General features: G+C 39.5%; 1 protein-coding gene across 4 annotated transcripts in view; it reads left to right on the forward strand.

Moving 5' to 3' along the window:
- LOC106977024 (sulfotransferase 1 family member D1-like) overlaps positions 1–25,661 on the forward strand; it is a 44,991-nt gene that overhangs the window by 8,535 nt on the left and 10,795 nt on the right. Inside the window, exons 1-4 of one of the 4 annotated variants that reach the window (XM_053217273.1) lie at positions 1,408–1,560; positions 13,069–13,226; positions 22,409–22,534; positions 23,340–23,437. In XM_053217273.1, the coding sequence (XP_053073248.1) occupies positions 13,079–13,226; positions 22,409–22,534; positions 23,340–23,437 (372 nt within the window). In that variant the 5' untranslated portion in view covers positions 1,408–1,560; positions 13,069–13,078. Of the gene's footprint in view, positions 1–1,407; positions 1,561–4,066; positions 5,010–12,814; positions 12,968–13,068; positions 13,227–22,408; positions 22,535–23,339; positions 23,438–25,661 lie in introns of those variants that run through there. The other 3 variants (XM_053217272.1, XM_053217274.1, XM_053217275.1) reach the window with 3 other exon arrangements.

Consider the following 25,661-nt stretch of genomic DNA (forward strand, 5'->3'; position numbering starts at 1 on the left):
CTTCATTAAATATTAGACAAAGTCAGCCATTATTCCAGTCTATTCTTTTGGTGTAGTTGACAGACCTTGTAAGAGACAATATGCACTTATTTCACTAGTAAACCCAGGTGGAATGAAAGTTTTATATCTAATGCTGAAACGTCTAAAGAAATGTCTGTTTCAATTAAAACATCAACATTAAACTAACTTTTATATCAAATATTTTCCCAGACCATGTGAACTTAAAAAAAACATGTAGGTTAGTTTCTATCTTTCTGAGAGGTTTAGAAAACCAAATCCTTATAAGCACTTGTCTTCAAACCAACTAAATAGAACTCTTTCAGAAATTAGTTTTAGCAATACCATCCAGAGGTAGAAACATGTCACATATTTACAACATATACGAGTGGACATACACCCAAACACACAGACACGTAGACCTTATTTCTTTTTTATTTTCAAGTTACTTAATGTACAGTGTAGTCTTGGCTTTAGGAGTAGAACCCAGTGATTCATCTCTTACATATGACACCCAGTGCTCATCCCGAAAAGTACCCTCCTTTATGCTGGTTCCCCATTTAACCCATCCATTACATTTTAAATGCATAATAAGAGGTATAACTTCAAAAGACAGAGAAAGAACTGATATTCTTCCAAGAAGCACTTTAATTTCTTAAAGCCAATGCTTTACAAGCCTTTAGAGATAAAAAGGGGAAGGCTTTTGTTTTGTTTTGTTTTTTCCTGGGAAACAAGGTTTTTATCTGTGGCTACAGCCACAACTGGGCAACAGGGGCAGGTGGGAACACCCAGGCTGGTGAGTCAAGCCAAGCCACCAAGTCAAGTTGTCTCCCACCTTCAGCAAACAGAATACAAAGGTGGTCAGGGGTAGGCCAGGGGCATTGGTGCAGCAGTAAAAGCAGCAACACTCAACCTCAAGTGAGGTACCTGGAGGGTCATGGAAGGTCCCTGCAGGATGAGGGAGGACTAGAAACCTGGGGCTGGGACTCAGAAGCCTTAGGAACAGGGAACAGAAGCCTTAGGAACAGTTTTCCAATGGTAAAGGAATAGGTGAATTCTGAATCGCCTGCACAGCTGACTTTTGTTTTGCAAAAGGATTTGTGAGTTAAGGATAGATTTTCTCAATCCCTCGAAGAATTGGGTGGTAACTTAATTGACATTATGGATTGATTCACCTATCCAATTATATTATCTTCAATTTGCTTCTTTCCCTCTGCGTACATAGTTTTAATTTTAAATATTTCTGGCAATATTGAATAACCTCCATCAGGTGTCAGATGGGTCCCTAAAGAGAATGAAAAAAAATATTACTTTCTCAAAATCCGGAGTCACTTATAAAATAAGAAAAAAGCAAAGCTAAGCAAAACAAAACCTTGCATGTAACAGGCAGGCAGAAAGCCAAGCACAGTTATGCAAAATGAGACCAGTGAGAAGGCCAAGGCTATCCCTGGGACAAAAAGGTTCAAAAAGCAATGGGTTTGGATTTCGAAAGGAAGGGTCAATGTAACACTGCATTTTGCAATCTTTAGCGGGCACTACAGAGACTCGGAAGAACTGATTTTGGTAAGAATTTTTACCTTTGGCAGGCTTCTACTGGTTTTTCAAAGATCCTCTCTATTGGCTCTGGTATTTGCCAGAGTCTTCCCTTAGTTGTTTCAAGGAAAAAAGTAACCATTTACCTGAAAAATCTCTCAGTTTTGTCCTGTCTAGGAGGGGCCCATATAGGAGCCATCCTTTGGAGGCAGATCTAGGGGTGTCTGTAAGGCCATCATCTGAGATTTTTGTTTACAGTTATGTAGTCTCTTCAGGAGAAACAATTCAGACAGAGGATCACACTGGGGGAGCAGCAGGAGTTAAGTCAGTCATATAATCTTTTGTTTCAGGCACTTCTTACATCTTTAATTTATTGTTAGCCTTTTGTAATCTTTTAATGAAACTGTTTTGAACTTTTTTAGCCTTGTGGAGGCTTCTGCTTGCCAATTAAAAGAGGTATTCAGTTCTGTTTGAGAACCCTTACTTTCAAGTGAGCTTCTTAAATCATCTTATCTGATAGGAACGATCCACGTATGGCCACTTTACTTCCACATTGTCTTTAGCAACATTTTTCCATCTTGCTAGACATCTGGAACATTCTGGAACTATAGTTCTTAGACATAAAATAAGCAGGTGAGTTGGAAGGAAGCACACTCAATTCTCTATATACAGAGGATCCCATTTCTTTCAGCTAGGTTTTGGGTTTCTTGGAGCCAAACTAATACTTAAGAGGGACTTGTCAAGGGGTTGGGATTTAGTGAGGTGTTTTGCAGTGTGTCTCACTGCATGGAAACTTTCTTGAGGTTGGTTGGTGACCTAGTGTCAACCTAACTCATTCTGTGACAAATTTATCCTAACACAGAGTCTTTGAGTTAGGCAGTGAGTGCTCTAACAGCTCTTAAATCCTCAACCTATGCCCACTAAGTTTTGCAGCTTTTTGGCCTCCAAGATCCATGCTACCAATAACTTTTATTTACATAAAACAAGACAAAAAAACATGTGCACCTTAATACACCTGCAGCAACCAAAACATGTCATTCTGGACTGGTCAAGAGAAGGCCCCGTGCATACCACAAGCAAACCCCAATGTGGGCTTAACCAGCATATGCCCTTCAGGAGACTTTGGACAGGAAATTGGGAAAGGATTCAACCAGCAAACTCTAATAAATAAGGACCTTGGACTGGAACTGGGGAAGGGATTCCAACATGGATTTGTGGACTGAACCAAGAGCTAAGAACTGGTGTTCTGCTCTGTGAGAGCCTCCTGTCAGAAATCCAGTTAGATCAGTAGCTTGAATATAAGAACGGAGCTAAAACCAAGACTTACCAGGAGCCCTCAGAAAGGACAAGAAAAACAGTGGACTCAAAGGGCTTGTGGGGCATCATACCTATGTTTCTTGTTGCCCCCCAAATGCTATCAGAAGTTCACTCTGGATCCCATGGGGAGCCTGAATGGCTCAGTCAGTTAAGCATCTGACTCTTGATTTCCGCTCATGTCGTGATCTCATGGTTCGTGGGTGTGAGCCCTACATCGGACTATGTGCTAACAGTGCAAAGCCTGCTTTGGATTCTCTCCCTCCCTCTCTGTCTGCCCCTCCCCTGTTCATGTTCTGTCTCTTTCTCTCTCTCAAAATAAATAAATACACATGAAAAATTACAAAACTAAAACTAAAAACTTAAAAATAAGAAGTTCACTTTGATCCCAATGCTACCACCAAATCGGTTAGGAAACAAAGGTCAACCTAGTAAATTTTAAGATCTAATTTGTTAAATGATTCATGAATTGGGCAGCATCCCATCTATAGCAAGTAGAGAGGAGCTTTCTCATGTTGTTATGTGTGAGTTTTCTAAAAAGATTTATAGTTAAGGTAGGGCCTAGATAACACAGTAGGGAAAACATATTTAGGAGGAAAGAAATGGCCTCAGATTTAAACGTTTTGAATTTGTCAAACAGTCAAGACATTCATAGAAATGTTCAGAATATATAAGTCTTTGTCAGCCTGGTGATGTTGACACTAATACGTGTAAGTCACATATCGAGGGTGTTTACAGAGTAGATAAGAATGCTGACACTAGATTTGAAGTTATCACATTTAAGGTGTGACCACTCATTTATCTGTCCTTTATGTATGAATTCTAGTTATCATTTTTCTCTTACTACTTAATTCTTCATTCCTTATCACTTTACCATGTTCTATTTTTCTTCTTGGTACTTATCTCCATATAGTATGTCTATTCTTATTTTATCAAACTCCACATTGGCTCCATAAGAGTAGATATTTCATTGAGAATGCTCCTGTAGTAGCCACAATATGTTGGATAGTACAATACAGACTCTACTGTGGTAGGGTCCCCTCCCTAAGGAAAGAAAAAAAAAAAAAAAAACCCTCAAGGCAACCTTGCTACTTGACAAAGTCCCTCAAGACCTTGTAACATGAGATCACTTAATCAGACTACAAGTTTGTGTGTTTCCATATATGGGAGACAAAGAAGTAAAAAAGATATAAAAAAACTACACCACGTGGCGTTCTGGGCTCAGTTCTTCGGGTACGAACCCAACTGAGTGGTGCTGGCAGGAATAAAGTTGCTTCCTGGAAAGAAAAGCCTCAGTGTTATGACACTCTGTGCGAGAATCCTGCTCCATTACTTGTGGGCTCTCATCCAGGATTTGGAGATGGTGCGTTTCCACCTCCTTTGCCACTAGGGATGCGAACCTCAGGGCGCCTGGAGAGGGAGTTCACCAGGCACCAGAGGACTGCTCGATCCGCAGGAGACTAGCCCTCCCAGCGCACGGAAGCCAGGACCCTGTGTGTGCCAACGGAACCCTTGAAGCCCAGGAACCAGTTCAGAGAATACCCGTCAGACTGGTAGGAACCCGGGTTCATTTTGTCAGACCTGCCCCTACGAGGCAGAAGGGGAGCCTGATCACCTCCCAGACTTGCCCTAGTAGTTCCACAAGGGAGGAGGAATGAAGCTGCAACTCTAAGGCTTTGGGCGCTGGGCAGCAGGTTGGAGTCACCATGTGACTATGTATGGGGACTTGTGTCTCCTTCATTTCCTGTGTCAATGACTATGATAATTAGAGCCAACAGTCTCTGGTTAGTCTACCTCAGAACGGAGACTTTAAGAAATATTCCCAAGCAGCTGCCGAAACTCCTTTTGTTTCGGGGAAGTTCCCTGTCTTCTCCGGACTGACATGGACTGCCTAATTCTACTGGTGAGAAACAAAACAAAAGAAACCTGGAGTCTGCTCCTCTGTCTGAGTTGACAAGATTTAAAACTGGGAATTCTCTTTCTCTGCCTTGTGCTGGCACCTTGTCTCTTCTGCCTTCCCTTCCCTCCCTCCTGCTTCTGCACCACCTAGGGGGAGGCCTGCATAACTGGCTCCTCAATACCTCAGGCACCATCAACTCCTCTTCCCACCCTAGCTGTTGAGAAGTGAAGACCACCGAAGACAGATTTCCCCACTAACATTCCAGGTAAAAATTAACCATGGGGAACAAATTGTCTTAAGTGGACTCAAGTAAAGCATATTCAGTGTTTAAGCTCATTTAAGTTTGTTGGTTTGAGATAGACAATGTTTAACAACATTAAAAATAAGTTATTCTACCTAGATTTGCTGTAGGTCAAATAAGCTCATGTTATCTCTGTTCCAATTTGTTAACAAAAGGATGACTTAAAGTGATGGTTAATTTTGTCTGTCTCAAAGTTTTCATGGGTAATTGTTAAGATAGCTTTCAAAGTCTTTGGTAACCTAAAACTTTAAAGCTTTGCATGATAAATTGAGATTGAATTCATTGGATATCTAATGAGATAAGAGGTGAAAGCACTAATTACCAGATGTAGGTTTGTGCTTCTGACTTGTTGCAGAAAAAAAAAAACTAAGGATATTTGGAACTATTGAAAAGCATGCTTTCTACTTAATGGATTCATAAGTTTGCCATCTAAAAAAAAAGTTCTGATGTAACATAGAATTCACAATTGGTCAGTACTTAGTTCACTGGTACCAAGGTTTCTAGAAGTTAAAATTCTGCCACATGTAGTTAAAACTGGTAGAAATAAGACAAGCAACTCTATGTAGACAAGTAAGAGATGTAAAAGAAAGATATAAAAAATGAAAATATATATTTTTTTGAAGGTAAAAGAAAGTAATTTTGTCCTAAACGAGATGGGCTATTTGGAGAAAAATGGCTTGAGACAAAATCTAAATGCAAAGAAAAGTTGTAGAAGGCTCGTGAAGGAAAATCTTTAAAAAGAAATTTTTTGTGTGGTCAGGATGGACTAAGGTTAAAATAAATGGATTTTAAAAGTACACAGGGTTAAGATTAAAATTCCTCCTTTGATCCAAAGAATGGGGAAATAATGGCAATACTCTTGGTGCCAGCCTCCAAATCCTCCACATTTGTGTTGTTTCTGTTTAGCAGAGGGATGGATGCCTCTGCCATATGAGGCATGGATAATATAAAGGGCTTTTACTAAGATACATGGGAGCCATTTTACTAAACTTAGCCCATTGTATGCCAAAAATGGATATCCACATGGCAGAAGCATATTTATGTGGGCATTGTTGGAAAAGGCAGGGGAATAGACCTTGACTTTGGCTCTTTAAGCCCCTCCCTCAACGGCAAAAATCGATATGTGAGTTATTGTTGGGCCATAATAGACTTAATGCACCCTATGACAACCAAGAAAATCTTGCTTGGTCACAGTCCATATGCCCAAGGTCTTACAGGCAGGAAATAGGGTGGGGGGAGGGGGAACCCTTTACATTACAAGGTTTAAGACAGATAAAAGGAGATCTAGGTAAACTTTCTGATTGGGTAAGTATATAAAGGCTTTTCAGAATATTACATATGTTTTTGAGTTGTCCTGGAAAGATATAATGCTTTTGTTAAATCAGACTCTTAATGAGACAGATGGTTTGGAAAAAAAAAAGGGGGGGGGAGAAATCTAAGACTTAGCCCTTAAATTATGCTAAATTAGCCACTATATTACAAACATAAAATGGGGAGACCAATGGCCTTCCTACAGAAGTTGAGGGAGGCTCTCATTAAATATACGGGAATCCCCCCGACACCTCTAAGGCTGAGATGATTTTAAAGGATAAATTTGTCACTCAATCAGCCCTAGGTATTCAGAGAAAATGCAAAAATTAGCTGTTGGCCTTGAAGGGACCCTGAAGGAGCTCTTACGAGCTGCCAATTGGGCATATTACAAACAAAACAGAAAAGGAAGCTTTAAAAAAAAAAAGAAAGAAAAGAAAAGAAATATGAAGCCTTAGTTGTGGCCTTACATACTATGTCAGACCGAACTTCCCGAGGTCCTGGCACCAAGTGCCATTTATATGGCCTTTCAGAACACTAAAATGGGAACATCCTCAGAGGGGACAACGAAAATGAAAACCCCATAAGCCATGCCCCTTGTATGGAAACAATCACTGGAGATCTGAGTGCCCTCAGGGACCTCTATCAATGAGCTCAGATAACCAATGTCCCTGGAATGAACTAACCAGGTCCTGGAGCTCTTCACGGTGGCTCCCCTAAACCAATTGTCTATCAGAAACCCAGAACATTGGGTAACTCTGAATATAGAAGGAAAATTGATTTCCTTCTTGACACCAAAGCTACCTCTTCTGTCCTCCTTTCCACTCCAGGCCAGCTATCCAAAGGCAGCATGATAATTAGAGGCATCTTTGAAAAATTTCTAACCAAATTTTTCTCTCAGCCCCTGGGATGTATATGGGGAAACCTAATTTTTTCTCATTTTTTACTGATAATGCCAGAGAGCCTCACTCCCTTCCTAGAAAGGAACATTATAACTAAATCAGAGACTATGTGCTACTAACTCCAGGACAGATAAACAATTACGTGAGTTTTTGAAAATTACTGGATATTGTAGGCTGTAGATCCCAGGGTTCAAAAAAATAGTTTCCTGCTATATCAATTATTAAAGGGGACTCAATCCTACTAGTCTCCCCCACAAAAGTAAACTGGGGTCTGACTTCCAGACACTGTCTCCAGCCCTTGGAATGGTTACAAACAGAGCAGGGCAATTACTATTACCAAGCTCACAGAGCTGAAAGATTATTAAAATACAGCATCAGGACTTTCATTTCGGGAGGGACAAAACTTATCAAATGGCCCAAAGAATGTTTACGAAAAGAAAAATTGTCAAGGACAGTTCTGCAAGTACTATCAGGCTGTAAAGTATGTCTTAAAAACAATCCTCTCAACCACAAACTTGCTTTCCCAGAAAATCAAGGAACTGGAGACTATCCAGTAAAGACTAACAATTAGGTTTCACTCATCTGCCAAAGTCAAAAAAAAAAAAAAAATCCCAACATCTGTTTGTGCGGGTTAATGCTTTTACTCACTGGGTAAAGACCTTCCCCTACAAGACAGAAAAGGCACATAAAGTAATAAAAATTCTGCTTTATAAAATAATACCCAGGTTTAGCTTATCTAAAAATTTACAAATTAATAATGGTAAATGGCTGCCTTGACTCTTTCTCTAGTAGAACTCCTGGCTCTTAAAGAAGTTTTACACATCAAAATAAAGCAGACTGTCTGCTTATACTCAGCAAAACTATTAATAACACCTGATAAGCATTAGATGCCTTAAATTTTTTTTAATTAAGTTAGGGCCAAACTCTTAGAAATAGAGCCACCATTGATTACTTACTGCCACCACTTCTCCATCACCTGGGTTATGAGATTGATTCCCTGACATAAATTGTTTACAAAGTCAGGGTCTCTCCTACATTGTTTGACAGGTTTTGGAACTGGGGACATTATCTTAAGATGCCATCTTGTTGGTCAGTATGATCTCTACGGTGTGTTTTTCTCTTTATGTCTGCTAATGTTTATGCCACCTCATGCCTGCCATCCTTCCTGTAGAACTATACTGTGGGCCAGTCGACTGACCCTTGGGTAGACTCTAACTGCTGAACCCCTACACCATCCCTTATCAACTTGAAGAAGCCAGAGCAGTCATCATCCCTATTTTCTAACAGCAGTTACAGGCCCTATTCCAGGGAAGAAATAAATAGGGAAAGGGTTAACATTAGGCAGGGAGAGATAAGGGACGTTCAGGAGGCAGACTGCAGCTACAAATGGGAGGCTGAAGAACCAGATGGGGTTTTCCCCTTATAAAATCCTTTATGGGCACCCTCTCCCCATTATCCAGCGCATATGGAGGGATCTAAATGAGGTAGACAACCTAACCCAATCTAAGGCAACAGATGCGAGCCCTTGGCTGTACCCTAACCACCTTACTCCACTGGGTCAGGGAGCGATTACCTGTGAGTCTGACCACAGACACTGGCCCCTTTAAACCGGGAGATGCAATATAGATAAAGAAATAAACTGTCCACCCCCTAAAAGCTCCCTGGAGGGTCCCGTTCACTGTCATTTTGTCCACCCCTACTGCAGTAAGGTAGGCAAAGTCGGTCTCTGCATTCACTACAGCAGAGTGAAGCCAGCATCTCGAAACTGGGAGTGCATTCCTGATCCATCAATGCCATGCAAGCTGACCATACGGAAGAAGCAATCTGCAACTCCAGAGGCTCCGGGAGACTGCAGCCCTGCTTTAGTCACTCTGGAAGCTAACTAATCTACACATGGCAGAGGGTTGAGGAATCGACAGTCCAGTGGAACAAAAGACTGCCCTTATTTTCTGTGTTTCCTTACTGTGATGCAGTGTCACACCTAGTTTCTTTATTATGATTCTTGCTCTGTTCTTTGCCTTAGTATCAGCAGAGGCCGACCCGGCCTGGCTAAAAATGTGATGAGAGATTTCCGTGAACACTCACCTTCCTTTTGTGGATAGGATACTTTGTTGGTTGGACCAACATGGGAAAATAATAGCCATAAGAGACTAGAAAAGTAGATCCCCACAAACCTTAGAGTAAAACAAAATACCCTAGTCTTACTGTCGGGGTTTGGCTTCTCAAAAGCTCAATTATTGGGGAAAAAAAAACTGTCTTGCCTAGTGGGGAAAAAGTTCATCTCTCTGTTTAATACTTAACATGCCTAAGCCAAAGTTTTTATAAGTCAACTGCCTGAAAAACCCAATGGTGGGAGATCCCAGATCACCTTGAGCCAGATTCCCCAACCTTTGTCTAACTTCTCTCATCTCTGAGAGACCTGGGACAATGTCAACACAGCTATCAAATGGCAGGCCCCAGGTGGACTATACTAGATATGTGGGAGGACAGTGTATATAAACCTCTAAACCAAGATGATGCCCTTTGACCCTAAATAGAGGGGTCTGAGCACCAAAGGGGGGACTGTGGTAGGGTCCCCTCCCTAAGGAAAGGAAAAAAAAAATCCTCAAGGCAACCTTGTTACCTGACAACATCCCTCGTGACCTTGTAACATGAGATCACTTAATCAGAATACAAGTTTGTGTGTTACCATATGTGGGAGGCAAAAAAGTAAAAAATACACAAAAAACTAAGCCACCTAGCATTCTGGGCTCAGTTCTTAGGGTATGGAACCCAAATGAGTGGTGCCAGCAGGAATAAAGTTGCTTCCTGGAAAGAAAACCCTGGGTGTCATGACTCTCTGTACGAGAATCATGCTACAATACTATAGGAAAACAACAACAACCATAGCAAAACAAAACAAAACAAAACAAAACAAAACAAAAACCCACAACACTAAAATATCAATGGCTTAACATAATGAAGAATTATTTTTTCCTGTCATGGTCTAAAGAAAGGTGGGAAGATCACCTCAATCATGGCAGGACTAGGCATCTGAACACACAGACTAGAAAGACTCCCTGGCCATGGAAGAAAGGTCTGGAGGGTCAAGGAAAAGTTTTATGTCACCCACAGCCCAGTAACCAAAACTTAGTCACATCTTCCCAATCTAACTTCAAGGGAGACTAAAAAATACTCTCTGTGCTTGGAAAGAGGTAAAGGTATTGTGAACACATAGCATTTTCTCTGCCCTGGCCCTTGACTATAAATAGTACCAAAGGTACCCAGTACTTCCCAGCAAATACTATTTTTTTAAAAATCAGAATTTGTTACTTAGCAACAGAGGAGGGTGGACAATGACTAACTATGAACTTTTAAAACTTTACATTTCTTATTCTTTCTTTTCACAGGCAGATATCCACAAAAATTTGCAAATAATGACAGGAAATATAGTAGTACCAATACCATCAAATCATAACCCAGTGCTGTCATAAATTTACTTTTGAGGTGTAGCAACACAAGTACAACTTAATACTATCTATTGTATTGGAACTTTAGGGTATTTATAAATCCTAAGACTTTTGGTAAAAGCAAAATAATAATTAAAAAAATAATGTTTACTTACTCTTAACACAGAGCCCACTTTGGATCCTCTGTCCCCCTCCCCAGCTCTCACTCTCTTTCTTTCTCTCAAAGATAAGCATTTAAAATAATAATAATAATATTTAAATATATATTCCTCCCCCATGATGCTCAGGAACATCTCAGAACCACTAACACATTACCATCCTTTCAAACTAGGTCAGAACTATTGTTAACTCTGTGCATAATGGCGGGTCAGTGAATTCTCCTATTCTGGTGGAGAACAGACAGAAACGCAGTTATATCCCAGACACATTTAATCACCCAGAAAAAATCCTGAAGTCTCTAGTTTCTTACAACATAATTTGGCAAAGTATTTACACACTCCAACCTCATTAACACTCTAGCCTTCTCTCTCCCATTTTAGGGTCTTTGCACGATGTGCTCTTTCCTGGTTGGAAAGTTTTCTTCTCAAAATTAACGCTTGCTCCTTTCTCAGGGGAAACATTTGTAAGCAGCTTGATTCTGTCAGTTTCCCTCTATTCATGGAATATATCTCTGCTTCATAGCACTTACCATCAACGAAAATTTCAATTTATTGGTATGATTGTTTGATCAGTATCTTTCTTTCCCACTCTCTTCGAAGCACCATGAAGATAGCTGAAAGTTTTTATAGTAGTTAGATTCTCCAGTGCAGTGTGTCCCAGATATTAAACAATAATATCCAATCGATACTTTTGAATTAATTAATTAATTTTGCTCTCACAACATTGTCCTTTATGTTAGTATGTACAAGGGTAGTGAAAATCAAAATAAAACAAGTAACAAAATAATAACACCTTGTTCTAGAAATCAAACAAAAACCTGGTAGCTAGCCATGCAAGAACTTGTACATTTTGTCCTTTGTTACACTGACGGAGTGGAGAACATAGCTGGGATTACTCTGGGTAGTATGGACATTTTAACAATATTAACTTTTACAATCCATGAACACAAAATATCTTTCCATTTATTTGTGTCTTCTTAAATTTATTTCATTAATGTCTAATAGTTTTCAGTGTACAGTTCTTTTACTTTTCGGTCAAATTTATTCCTAGATATTTTATTATTTTTGATGCAATTATAAACGGATTGTCTTCTTAATTTGTTTTTGATAGTTTGTTAGCATATAGAAACACAAAAGTGCTTTACATATTGACTTTGTATACTATAACTTTATAATCTTTTAAAATAAAAAGTATTTGCATGAGGCAGGGTAGGGGTGGAGTGAGGAGGATTTGAAAAGGAAAAAAAGATAAGAAATTGCACGTAAGAAAAGGAACAGGTTAAATTATATCCTTTGACTCCGGGTCTGGAGACTTCTGATTTTAATTCTTGAAGAGAAGTTCAACAGCTGCCCGAGGGCTCAGGAAGCCTGATAAACCCACGCTTGTTACATAGTCTCTGTTTTTCTAGCACTTTAAACAAAGAAAAATAACCCCTTAGGCTCATGCTAAATTGGGAAAACAACAATATGTTTCAGAGTAGTGCTTAGGATATATTTCAAGCTCTTCCACTTTTATATGATAGCTAAAGAGAGATAAAAGTACCTTTATTAGAACCATGCTGAGAATATAAAACTATACATGATGTCACTGGTGTTACAAAGTGCATTGGAGCAATGTATCTCCAGTGCTACACCTACCCCAAGCTTGTTTCTTTCACCCAGTCTTTTGTTGTCATTCCCTTCTTCTTCCCCCCCTCCCTCTATACATACTTTCATTCTTGTGGCCTGTTAAATACAATTTAGATGGAATCATTTGCCAGTCTCATCTAGTAATTTAAAGGAGGGAAGTACTACCTAAGGCCACTCTCCAGTTTCTAGTTTACAGCCTGGGTGGCTCAGTCAATTAAGCATTGGACTCTTGATTTCAGTTCAGGTCAGAGTCTCGTGGTTGGTGTGGTTACTCTCCCTTTACTCCAAAGCCCAGTACTTTTACTATCTATCCCACAAATCTCGGCCTCAATTGTCCAATGAACATGTTGATGGTATTTAATGTATAAACAGCACATATGAAATCAATAGTGTAAGACCTATGAGTTTTTATAATACTTTTTTCCTCCACTGGTTCATAAGGTACAGTAATGTGATCTAAAGCTGCTGCATCTATAGTAATGAAATACTAATTTAATAAAATATCAATTTATTTTACTTTGATTACCGCTATTAAAACAAATACTTCTTAACATATTCCTTTTTGTTTAAAATCTAGTTTCTGAAAAATGGACAAGAAGCTGGATATCTTCAGGAGGGAGTTAGTGGATGTTCAGGGTGTCCCCCTCTTCTGGAGTATTGCTGAGGAGTGGTCCCAGGTGGAGTCATTTGAGGCCCGACCAGATGACCTTCTGATCTCAACCTACCCCAAATCCGGTAAGATCTTTTTAGTTGTTTGTACTCGCTGATTGGTTATCGATCTGTATGTGTAAGCCCACTGATCTCATCACTAGTGAAGGGAACACAGCAGCAGTTGCTGGGACAGTTTTGTCTGAAATCAGATAAAACTCACTTTCGATTCTAAAAGATCTGCCACTGAGTAGGGGCTAATCTGAGGGAAAATTAATGCCATTGTCTTATTTTCCTTTTTAAATCCAAACAAAAATGATGAAAACTGCATATCTAAAATGATTTAGGTACATTAGATTATTTACATATTTATATTCCTTCTATGCATTTTAATGTTTACATTATTCATTGTAGTATTTTAAACATATTTGGTAAAATATTTTATTACTTTAAACACTTTATTATTATTTTAAACACATTTAGAAATGTTTTGCTATAATGTTAAACAGCTGCTGACCTCAGTGTTAAAAGCTGCTGACCTTCTCTGATCTCAGAAAAAATAACTTAAGATGACTCAATAAGAATCACTAATTTTTATTTCTCCAGATATTTTTATGACAGTCTTCCAATTCATCCAGTGATAGATATACAGAGAAATATCAGAGAATGAGTTTTTATTGCCTTTTATCCACTTAATTTACTTGAGCCCATAATCAATCAAGTGTTCCAATTGCTAAATTCTCTAATGTCAACTTTCCTTTATATTTCTGCTCCATTTCTTTCTTTTTTTATAACTTTATCTATTTATTTTTTTGTGAGGGAGGAGCAGAGAGAGAATCCCAAGCAGGCTCTTTGCTGATGTCAGCACAGAGTCTGACACAGGGCTTGAACCCACAAACTGTGAGATCATGACCTAAGCCCAAATCAAGAGTTGGTTGCTTAACTGACTGAGCTACCCTGGCAACCCTTTCTGCTTCATTTCTGAAAGGAATTGAGAGAGAGAAGGTTTTAATAATTACATTGACTACTAATTCTCTTTTTATTTTATAAATGTTGAAATTACTTCATAGGGCTATGTAAAAAAGCCTGGGAGGAAACACCTGAGTTTTTGGAGATTCTAATGCCAAAATTATAAACACTGCATGAGAACAAAGAGCTCTTATCAGAAAACAAACAAATGTACAATACAGACCTTTGTAGGAATAGAAAACAAGCCTATTTTGGCAAAAGCTAGTTTTTTCTTTCTTCTTACTACTTACATTGCTCTCTAAGCAATTTAGCAGACCCAAATTGTTTGGAACGAAAACTACTTTGCATTTCCTGGTTGAGGCACAAGTTTAGAAAAGGTGGGGCAATTACTAAAAATGTACATGATCTTTTGTTTTTGCTATTTAAAAAAATATATTCACAAGCAGAAAACCATTCGGATGATCTTTGGAAGGCACCATTATACAGTGCTTCATTTGTGAAAGTGCTTTTTGAAGCTGGATTTCTTTTGACGTAGTGAAAGCTAGGTGGCTAGCTGGCTACATGTAAAGTAATTGAATACTCTGTGGTCACGTTTTGTCTTTGATTTTTTTTCCCTTTACAAGCTGTTGAAAATGTGTCTTAATGTTATTAATATATCAGTTCCCTGTAAATTTTGAGAAGCCAAGCTAACTTATTCCTTATATGAGGCAAATCATGTGCTTTAAAAAAAAATTATGGAAAATAAGTATTTCCAATTTTAAGCATAGCAAAAATGGTACTTTCCGTCAGATCTCAATGGCCACAGTTTGAATCATCCATTGACAGGAAATAAAATGTGTTATATTTTGGAATTTAGGTCTCTTCGTCCCCATGAATCTTTGCTTAAGCCTAACCCAGATCAGGCAACAAAATTTTCAAGGATAGTATTAATTTGACTCACATTTTTCTTAACACTGTAATTGTCTGTGTTAGATGGATGAGAGAGATAGTCTCATACTCATGATTCAGGGACAAGAAGCAGAAAGAACTGTCTATAAGAAAGAACTAAAAAGGAGGCCGAAAGTACTCTCAATTATGGAACCAACCCAAAGGTGCATCCTTGTGCTGTGGTAGGGTCCCCTCCCTAAGGAAAGAAAAAACAAAACAAAAAAACCTGAAGGCAACCTGGCTATAGGAGTACATGACAAGAATCCTTCCCGACCTTGTAACATGAGACCACTTAATCAGACTGCATGTTAGTGTGTTACCATATATGGCAGACAAAGAAGTAAAAAATATACAAAAACTACACCACGTGGCGTTTGGGGGCTGTTCTTCGGGTATGAACCCAACTGAGCCATTCAGGCAGTAACAAAGTTCCTTCCTGGAAAGAAAAGCCTCAGCGTCAAGACTCTCTGTGCGAGAACCCTGCTACATTTCTTGGGGGGTCTCATCTGGGATTCGGAGACGGTGCATTTCCACCTCCCTTGCTGCCCAGGATGCTAATCTTGGAGCGCCAGGAGAGGTGAGCTCCCCTGGCATCGGCGCGCACCTCGATCCACAGGAGATTAACCTGTCCCGGCGCTCCGGGGCGAGGACCCTGTGTGAGCACAACCGAACCCGTGAGGTCCAGGAACCAGTTGGGGGAACTCCACCCATCAGACTGGTAAGAACCTGGGGTTCATTTTGGCAGACCTGCCCCTACGAGGCAGAAGGGGAGCCTGATCACCTCCCAGACTTGCCCTAGTAGTTTTGCAATGGAGGAGGAATGAAGCTCCAACTCTAAGGCTTTGGGCGCTGGGCAGCAGGTTGGAGTCACCATGTGACTATGTATGGGGACTTGTGTCTCCTTCGTTTCCTGGGTCAATGACTATGATAATTAGAGCCAACAGTCTCTGGTTATTCTACTTAGAATGGGGACTTTAAGAAATATTCCCAGGCAGCTGCCAAAACTCCTTTGTTTTGGGGAAATTCCCTGTCTTCTCTGTACTGACATTGACTGCCTTATTCCACTGGTGGAAAACAAAAGAAACCTGGAGGCTGCCCCCGTGTCTGAGCTGACAAAATTTAAATCTAGGAATTTTCTTTTTCTGCTTTCTGCTAGCTCCTCACCCCTTCTGCCTTCCCACCACATCCCCCTCCTGCTTCTGTACCATCTGGGGGGCAGCCTGCATTACTGGTTACTACTTAGTTTTCACTGGTGACTAAGGTTTCTAAGAGTTAAAATTCTGCTAAATGTAGTTAAGACTGATGAAAATAAGGAAGACAACTCTGTATGTAAAAGAATAGATGTATAAAAATATATAAGGAATAAAAATACATTTTTTGTTAAAGGTAAAAGAAAGTAATTTTGTTAAATGAGACTGGTTGTTTGGAAAGAAAAGGGCTTAGGTCAAAATCTAAAAGCAAAGGACAGTTGTAAAAGGTTTGTGAAGAAAAAATCTTAAAAAAATTTTTTTTGTGTGTATGGTCAGGAGGTCTAAGGTTAAACCTTGAAATTATGATAAATTAGCCACTATCTTACAGACACAAGATAAAACCCTGGTGGCCTTCCTGGAAAGGTTAAGGGAGGCTCTAACACCGCTGAGACTGAGACGTTTCTAAAAGACAAATTTGTCACTAGATTGGCCCCAGATATTTGGAGAAAACTGCAGAAACTGACTGTTGATCAGGAAGGCACCCTGGAGGAGCTCTTATGAGCTGCCAATTGGGTATATTACAACCAAGATCAAGAGGAGAATAAAAAAAGCAGAAAAGGAGGCTTAAAACAAAACAAAACAGAACAGAAAACACCAATCCCAGGCCTTAGTTGTGGCCTTACACACTATGTCAGACCGAACTTCCCGAGGTCCTGGCACCAAGTGCCATGTATATGGCTGTTCAGAGCACTAAAAATGAGAATGTCCTCAGAGAGGACAATCAAAACAAAAACCCCATAAGCCATGCCCCTTATGTGGGACAATCACTGGAGATCTGAATGCTCTCGGGGACCTCTATCTATGAGGGCTCACATAACCAATGTCCCTGGAAGGGACTGATGGGGCCTGGGGCTCTTCATGGTGGCTCCCCTAAACCAACCGTCTATCAGAAACCCAGAACATTGGGTAACTCTGAATATAGAAGGAAAACTAGTCGATTTCCTTCTTGACACCAAAGCTACCTCTTCTGTCCTCCTTTCTACTCCAGGCCCACTATCCAAATGCACCATGATGATTAGAGGCATCTCCAGAAAACATAACTAAAATTTTCTCTCAGCCTCTGGGATACATATGGGGAAAACTAATTTTTTTTTTCATTCTTTCTTGATAATACCAGAGAACCTTACTCCCTTGCTTGGAAGAAACATTATAACTAAACTGCAGACTATAGTGTACTAACTCCAGAACACATAAACAGTTATGTGAGTTTTGGGGAATTACTGGATATTGTAGGCTATAGACACCAGGGGTCAGGAAAATAGGTTGTTTGCTATATCAATTATTAAGGAGACTCAACCCTACCTACTCTCCCAAGAAAATAAAATGGGGTCTGAATCATAGACACTGTCTCCAGCCCTTGGAATGGTTACAAACAGAGCAGGGAAGCTCATAGAGCTAAAAGATCATTAAAACACAGCACCAGGCCTTTCAGTGAGGGAGGGACTTATCAAAAGGCCCAAAGGATGTTTACTGGAAAAAATTTGTAAAGGACAGTTTACCAAGTAGTATCAGCCTGTGAAGTATGTCTTACAAACAATCCTCTCAACCACAAACTTGCTCTCCCAGGCAATCAAGGAACTGGAGGCTATCCAGAAAACACTGACAATTAGGTTTCACTCATTGCCAAGGTCAAAGGAATTCCTACATCTGTTGGTATGGGTTGATATTTTTACTAATTGGGTAAAGGCCTTCCACTGCAGGAGAAAAAAGGCACAAAAAGTAATAAAAATTTTGCTTTGTAAATAATACCCAGGTTTGGCTTACCTAAACATTTGTAAATTAATAATGGTAAATGGTGGCCTTGACTCTTTCTCTAGTAGAACTTCTGGATCTTGGAAAAGTTTTACACCTCAAAGTAAAGCAAACTGTCCGCTTATATGCAGCAAAACTCTAAATAACACTTCACAAGCATTAGATGCTTTAAAAACATATTTTGATTAAGTTAGGACCAAATTCTTGGAAATAGATCCACCATTGATCACTTACTGCTCCTGCTTTTCCATCACCTGGGTTATAAGATATTCCCTGACATAAATTGTTTACAAAGTCAGGGTCTCTCCTACATTGTTTGACAGGTTTTGGAACTGGGGACATTATCTTAAGATGCCATCTTGTTGGTCAGTATGATCTCTACGGTGTGTTTTTCTCTTTATGTCTGCTAATGTTTATGCCACCTCATGCCTGCCATCCTTCCTGTAGAACTATACTGTGGGCCAGTCGACTGACCCTTGGGTAGACTCTAACTGCTGAACCCCTACACCATCCCTTATCAACTTGAAGAAGCCAGAGCAGTCATCATCCCTATTTTCTAACAGCAGTTACAGGCCCTATTCCAGGGAAGAAATAAATAGGGAAAGGGTTAACATTAGGCAGGGAGAGATAAGGGACGTTCAGGAGGCAGACTGCAGCTACAAATGGGAGGCTGAAGAACCAGATGGGGTTTTCCCCTTATAAAATCCTTTATGGGCACCCTCTCCCCATTATCCAGCGCATATGGAGGGATCTAAATGAGGTAGACAACCTAACCCAATCTAAGGCAACAGATGCGAGCCCTTGGCTGTACCCTAACCACCTTACTCCACTGGGTCAGGGAGCGATTACCTGTGAGTCTGACCACAGACACTGGCCCCTTTAAACCGGGAGATGCAATATAGATAAAGAAATAAACTGTCCACCCCCTAAAAGCTCCCTGGAGGGTCCCGTTCACTGTCATTTTGTCCACCCCTACTTTAGTAAAGGTGGCCAAAGTGGGTCTCTGCATTCACTACAGCAGAGTGAAGCCAGCATCTCCTGGGAGCTGATCCATCAATGCCATGCAAGCTGACCATACGGAAGAAGCAATCTGCAACTCTAGAGGCTCTGGGAGACTGCAGCCCTGCTTTAGTCACTCTGGAAGCTAACTAATCTACACATGGCAGAAGGTTGAGGAATCGACAGTCCAGTGGAACAAAAGACTGTCCTTATTTTCTATATCTGTTTCCTTACTCTGATTCACTGTCATGCCTTCTCACTATTATTGTGATTTTTGCTCTACTCTGTGCTGTAGGATCAGCGGAGTCTGGTCTGGCCGGCTGGAAATGTGGTGAGAGGTTTCTGTGAGCACTCACCTTCCTTTTGTGGATAGTATACTTTGTTGGTACCAACATGGGAAAACGATGGCCATAAGAGACTAGAAAAGTAGATCCCCACAAACCTTAGACTAAAACAAAATACCCCAGTCCTACTGTCGGGGTTTGGCTCCTCAAAAGCTCAATTATTGGTAAAAAAAAGCTGTCTTGCTTAGTGGGGAAAAAGTTCATCGTCATCTCTGGTCAATACTTCACATGCCTAGGCCAAAGCTTTTATAACTCAACTGCCTGAAAAACCCAATAGTGGGGGGGGCCCCAGATCCCCTTGAGCCAGATCCCCACCCCTTGTCTAACTTCTCTTATCTCTGAGAGACCTGGGACAATGTCATGCAGCCATCAAATGGTGGGCCACAGGTGGACTATACTAGATATGTGGAAGGACAGCCTATATATAGTACTTCCCTCAATCTGGGCATGGTCATATGTGCTGGAAACTATTCATCCATCTTTCTTCCTGCTCCCACTTGCCAGAGGGAAACATTTGGGGGTCAAAGTGTATGGGGACAGGGCGACTCAAATGAAGTGGTGTGCCTTACAAATAGGCGGTTAAAAATATAATAAATGGCCTCCCGAGCATATAATCCACTATTATGGCCGTGCCACTAGGGAGAGGATGTGTCCTGGGGCTACTGCCCTCCCATTTACATGCTAAACCACATAATCAGACTACAAGCAGTTATAAAAATTATAACCAGTAAAACTCCCAGAGCTCTTAACTTACTAGCCAAGCAGCAAACCAAAATGTGCAATGTTATCTATCAAATATTGCTCGGACTTAAAATATTGCCCGGACCTGCTTGCTTCTGAGGGAGGTGTTTGTAAAAAGTTTGACCTAAGCAACTGCTGCCTACAGACAGATAAGGAGGAAAAAGTCATAGAGGAGATCACAAATCAAATGAGAAGGATGGTTCATGTCCCCATCCAGACCCGGAACAGTTAAAATTCCAGGGAGTTATTTGGAGGATGGTTTTCAACTTTCCAGGGATTCAAAACTCTCATAAAAATTATCCTCCTAATTCTGGGAAGTTGCTTACTCCTACCTTGCTTAACTCCTCTTGTTGTACAGTCTGTCTCCTGTTTCACTGAGGCCACGATTTTAAAAAAGATGGCCACTCATGTAATGATGTTATGGAAATATAAACCTCTAAACCAAGGTGATTCTCTTTGACCCAAAATAGAGGGATCTGAGCATCAAAGGGGGGTAGGGTTCCCTACCTAAGGAGAGAAAGAAAAAAAAAACCAAAAACTGAAGACAACCTGACTATACACATAGGTGACAACATCGCTCACAACCTTGTAGCATGAGATCACGTCATCAGACTGTATGTTAGTGTGTTACCATATATGGGAGACAAAGAAATAAAAAATATACAAAACACTACACCACGTGGCATTTGGGGGCTCAGTTCTTTGGGTACAAACCGAACTGAGCCATGCGGGCACGAATAAAGTTGCTTTCTGGAAAGAAATGCCTCGGTGTCACAATTCTCTGTCCGAGAATCCTGCTACAGTGCAGGTCAAACTTCCAATGTCTATGCAGTGCATAGATCATTTAATGTAATTTTTAGTTTCTAACCATGATTATTCAATTTAAAGACTATCATTTATTGCACATTTGGTAAAGAGGAAAGGGATGGGAACAGTTAAGAAGATATTTTTCTCCAAACTTATATTTACTTTCTAAAAAAATTTATATTTCAAGAGAGAGCGTGTGTGCATGAGTGAGCAGGGGAGGGACAGAGAGAGAGAGAGAGAGAGGGAGAATCTCAAGAAGGCTCCAGGCTGTCAATGCAGAGCCTGATCCAGTGCTTGATCTCATGAACCATGAGATCATGACCTGAGCCAAAATCAAGAATCCAACGCTTAACTGACTGAGCTGTGCAGTCGCTCCGTATTTGCTTTTTTAACACAGCCTCAAGAAACTGATCTTTGAATGCTTTAGACGATTAAATATCCTTACATACAGACTTGTGATAATTTTACCTTCCTATAAATGCATCATAAGTTGAAACTGTATTTTAAACCCCTAAACCACTAAACATCATAGCTTACCCTAGCCTACATTAAATGTACTCAGAACACTTACGAAGCCTGCAACTGGACAAAATCATCCAACACAAGACCTACTTTGTAATAAAGTGCTGAATTTCTCATGTAATCTATTGAGTACTGTACCAGAAGTGAAAAATGGAATGGTTGCCTAGGTACAGACTGGTTGTAAGGGAATCTGTTTTTTACCCCCATTCAGAATGGGAGCTGAAGCTGCACTGTCCAGCATCTGGCCAGTATCTGTAGATATCTGAGAGCATCATATTGCTGACCCCTAGATCAGGAGATCAAAATTTTAAATTCAATGTTGGGTTTCTGCTGAATGCCTCTGAGTTTCACACCATCATAAACTCAAAAAAAAAATCATAAGTCAAACCATGATAAGTAGGGGACCATCTGTAGTCTCATAAAGATCTGAGTGACTTGATCTACTCTGCTCAGTGAGGATGTATTGTCTTCTATTTATGAGTAGCACACTAGTCACCACAGACACAATTCACAAAGTTCTCTTTGTATCCTCTCTTCACACCTCCACCAAATGTTGAACATTTTTACCTCAAGTATCCTTCAGTCCCAAAGCCTAGTAATATCTTTTGATATTAATAAGAAATGTACAAATCAAAATTGGCCACTTCCCTCTCCATTCCACTCAGGAGGGTTTGCTACATAACTTACCTCCTGTCTTTTACATTATCCATGTTTTACTTACTTTTCATGACTTACTTTATAATTATTTTAGTCATATTTACTCTCTCTCACACATCACACACACATATACACAATACATATGCATATGTTCAAGTAGATGGTGGTCTCTCCTATAAAAGGGAGAAGAGAGAAAGGGAATGGGAATGAAGAGCACCTTTCTGTTTCCTCTACCTCTATTGACTCTCTTATACTGTTTTGGACAGAAAAGTGTAAAGTTGTTCCATTTCTTCCCCCTTAGGAACAACCTGGATCAGTGAAATATTGGATTTGATCTATAATAATGGGGATGTGGAGAAATGCAAACAGAATGCAATATACAAACGAGTGCCATTCATGGAATTGATAATTCCTGGACTGGATAATGGTATTTTCCCTTAATGTTTCTTTTCCCCATAGCAATAAATCCCCCTATTGTTTTTTGGTGTCTGAAGGAGTCATGATAGAATCGATATAGACAGAACTTGGACAGTTGACTCATAAGTGTCTATAATAGAAGAGTAAGAATGCGGCTATACCAATATTATACTCCTCTTGCACCCAAAGATAATATCTGTGTTAGAGGAGATTTTGATGAGAATACTTTTTTCTTAATAGCACAGGTGGAAGTCTTCAACATTTAAATGTTGTACAATCATTATATACAGAAAATTCAGTGTTTGATCCAATATAAAATCATGTCTACTTCTTGTTAGCTGATGTTTACAGATTCAAGAACAGAACAATGGATGGTAATGCATTATTAAAATTGTGTTAGTTATGAGCCTCAAGGTTCAATTTGATCTTATAATTTGAATATAAGAAAGCTGGAAAAAGAATTTGAAATCTTCTAGTTCAATTTCCCCATATTGTAAATAAGAAAAAGAGAAAGATAAATGAAAGAAAATTTGGATATCTTGACATGGACCTGTTGCTGTTTCCACCTCATCGAGGTACTGTATCTGAGGATATTACAGACAGTTATTGACTGTAATACATGTGAAATAAAACACATAAGTAGCCAGAATTTATCAGTTTTGATCTCATTGCAGATTTTATATGAAGCCATATAGCCATATAATCATTTCAAGCCATATAGTGAGTGGGGTTAATGTCTGCAAAATCTTAGATTACATTGCCATTAACCTTTATGATTCCACATTTATAATATAGTTTAACTTTTGTGCTTGTAGGTGTGGAGGATTTGAAAAAAAAGCAGTCTCCTCGATTAGTGAAAACACACCTACCTGTTCAACTTCTCCCTTCTTCATTTTGGAAGAATAACTGCAAGGTAGCAAATTTTAAAGAAAACAAATCCTTATTTGTGTTGAAATTTCTTTTACTAATCATGCAGAAATTACGATGGGCGATTGCAACCTCTGGATAAATAATTGCAAAAATAATAATGTGATCCCTATACCCCAAAGATTGAAAAAAACACCAGTGGACACCAGTGCCATAGATAAATAGACGTAGACTTAGTGCCCAAGCACTGAGACTCTCTCAGGTTTTCTATTCTCTAAAATGCCTGTTTTTCTGTCTAAATCCCTTCACTCACTATCTACTTTTAAATATTTAATATTTAAGTATTTAAATAAATACTTAAAATACTCAAATAAATATCTAATATGAAAATAAACAACTATTTAATATTTAAATAACCCAATAACTGTTTATTCATGAATTCAATATAATTATAATTTACAAATATGGATTTATAATTATATATATATACACACATATATGTGTATATATATATATACATACACACACACACACATATATGGATGTGGATTCAGTTAAGCTTCCTTTTTTTTTTTTTTTAATTTTTTTTTCAACGTTTTTTATTTATTTTTGGGACAGAGAGAGACAGAGCATGAACGGGGGAGGGGCAGAGAAAGAGGGAGACATAGAATCTGAAACAGGCTCCAGGCCCTGAGCCATCAGCCCAGAGCCTGATGCGGGGCTCGAACTCACGGACCGTGAGATCGTGACCTGGCTGAAGTCGGACGCTTAACCGACTGCGCCACCCAGGCGCCCCAAGCTTCCTTTTTTAAACAACCATTTTAATTGAAGTATAACATTAAAAAAAAATTTGTTTAATGTTTTTATTTATTTTTGAGACAGAGAGAGACAGAGCATGAGCAGGGGAGGGGCAGGGAGAGTGGGAGACACAGAATCTGAAGCAGGCTCCAGGCTCTGAGCTGTCAGCACAGAGCCTGACACGGGGCTCAAACTCACGGACTGTGAGATCATGACCTGAGCTGAAGTCAGAAGCCTAACCAACTGAACCACCCAGGCACCCCTCAAGTATAACATTTAGAAAAGTACATAAATCCTAGGCATACTGCTTGATGAATTTTTACAAAGTGAGCATACCCATGAAACCTGCATCCAAATCAAGAAATTGAACATTACTAACACCCAAAAACTCTGTTTCTTGACATTCTGGGCAACAATCCCTGTATTCAAAGATAACTACTATCCTAAATGTTTTCACCATAAATTAGTTTGCCTGTTTTGTCTGTAATAAGAAAGTATGTAATCTTGAATATTTGACTTATTTCATTTAACACCATATTTGTGTGTTCAATTCTTATCATGTTTGTTATCTTGTTTTTGTTTTGTTTTCTTTAATGTAGCCTGCTATATCATATGTCACAAAATGTGGTACCTTGAACAAAAGAAACATGTTAGAGAAGCAAATCTCAGGCCCAATTCAGACCTACTGAATCAAAGACTATAGGGATGAGGTCTAGAAATATGAGTTTTAATAAGACCTCAAGGTGAATTAGAGTCATGCTAATGTTTGAGAACCACTGATATAAGGCATTCCATTACATCTATGTGAGTATTTCATAACCTACTTACCCACAGTATTATTGGTGGTTGTTAGTTGTCAGTAATTAAATAGTACTTCAATGCACATCCTTTTTTTTTTTAAGTTTGTTTATTTATTTATTTATTTATTTATTTATTTATTCAGAGAAAGTGAGCAAGTGGGGGTGGAGCAGAGATACAGAGAGAATCCCAAGCAGGTTCCACGCTGTCAGCACAGAGCCCAATGTGGGGCTTGAACTCACAACTGGGGAGATCATGACCTGAGCCAAAATCAAGACTCAGTCACTCCTTCAATGCAGATTATTATTATTTTTTTAATGTTTATTTATTTTTGAGAGAGAAAGAGACAGAGTGCAAGCAGGGGAAGGGCAGAGAGAGGGAGACACCAAACCCAAAGCAGGCCCCAGGCTCTAAGCTGTTAACAGAGATCTCAACGCGGAGCTCAAACTCATTCACTGGGAGATTATGACCTGAGCTGAAGTCCAATGCTTAACCTACCAAGCCCCCCAGGCACACTTCAATTCACATTCTAACAAAAGTTTTCATCACACGTGTGTGTACACATTTCTCCTTGGTGTTATATCTTGGGATGGAATTGCTGGATCTAGTGTATACATGTATCCAGCTTCAATAGATATTTTCGAACATATGGACCAATCCACACTTTGACCAGT

This window comes from Acinonyx jubatus, chromosome B1 (genome assembly GCF_027475565.1).
Source record: "Acinonyx jubatus isolate Ajub_Pintada_27869175 chromosome B1, VMU_Ajub_asm_v1.0, whole genome shotgun sequence".
Classification (NCBI taxonomy): Eukaryota; Metazoa; Chordata; class Mammalia; order Carnivora; family Felidae; genus Acinonyx; species Acinonyx jubatus.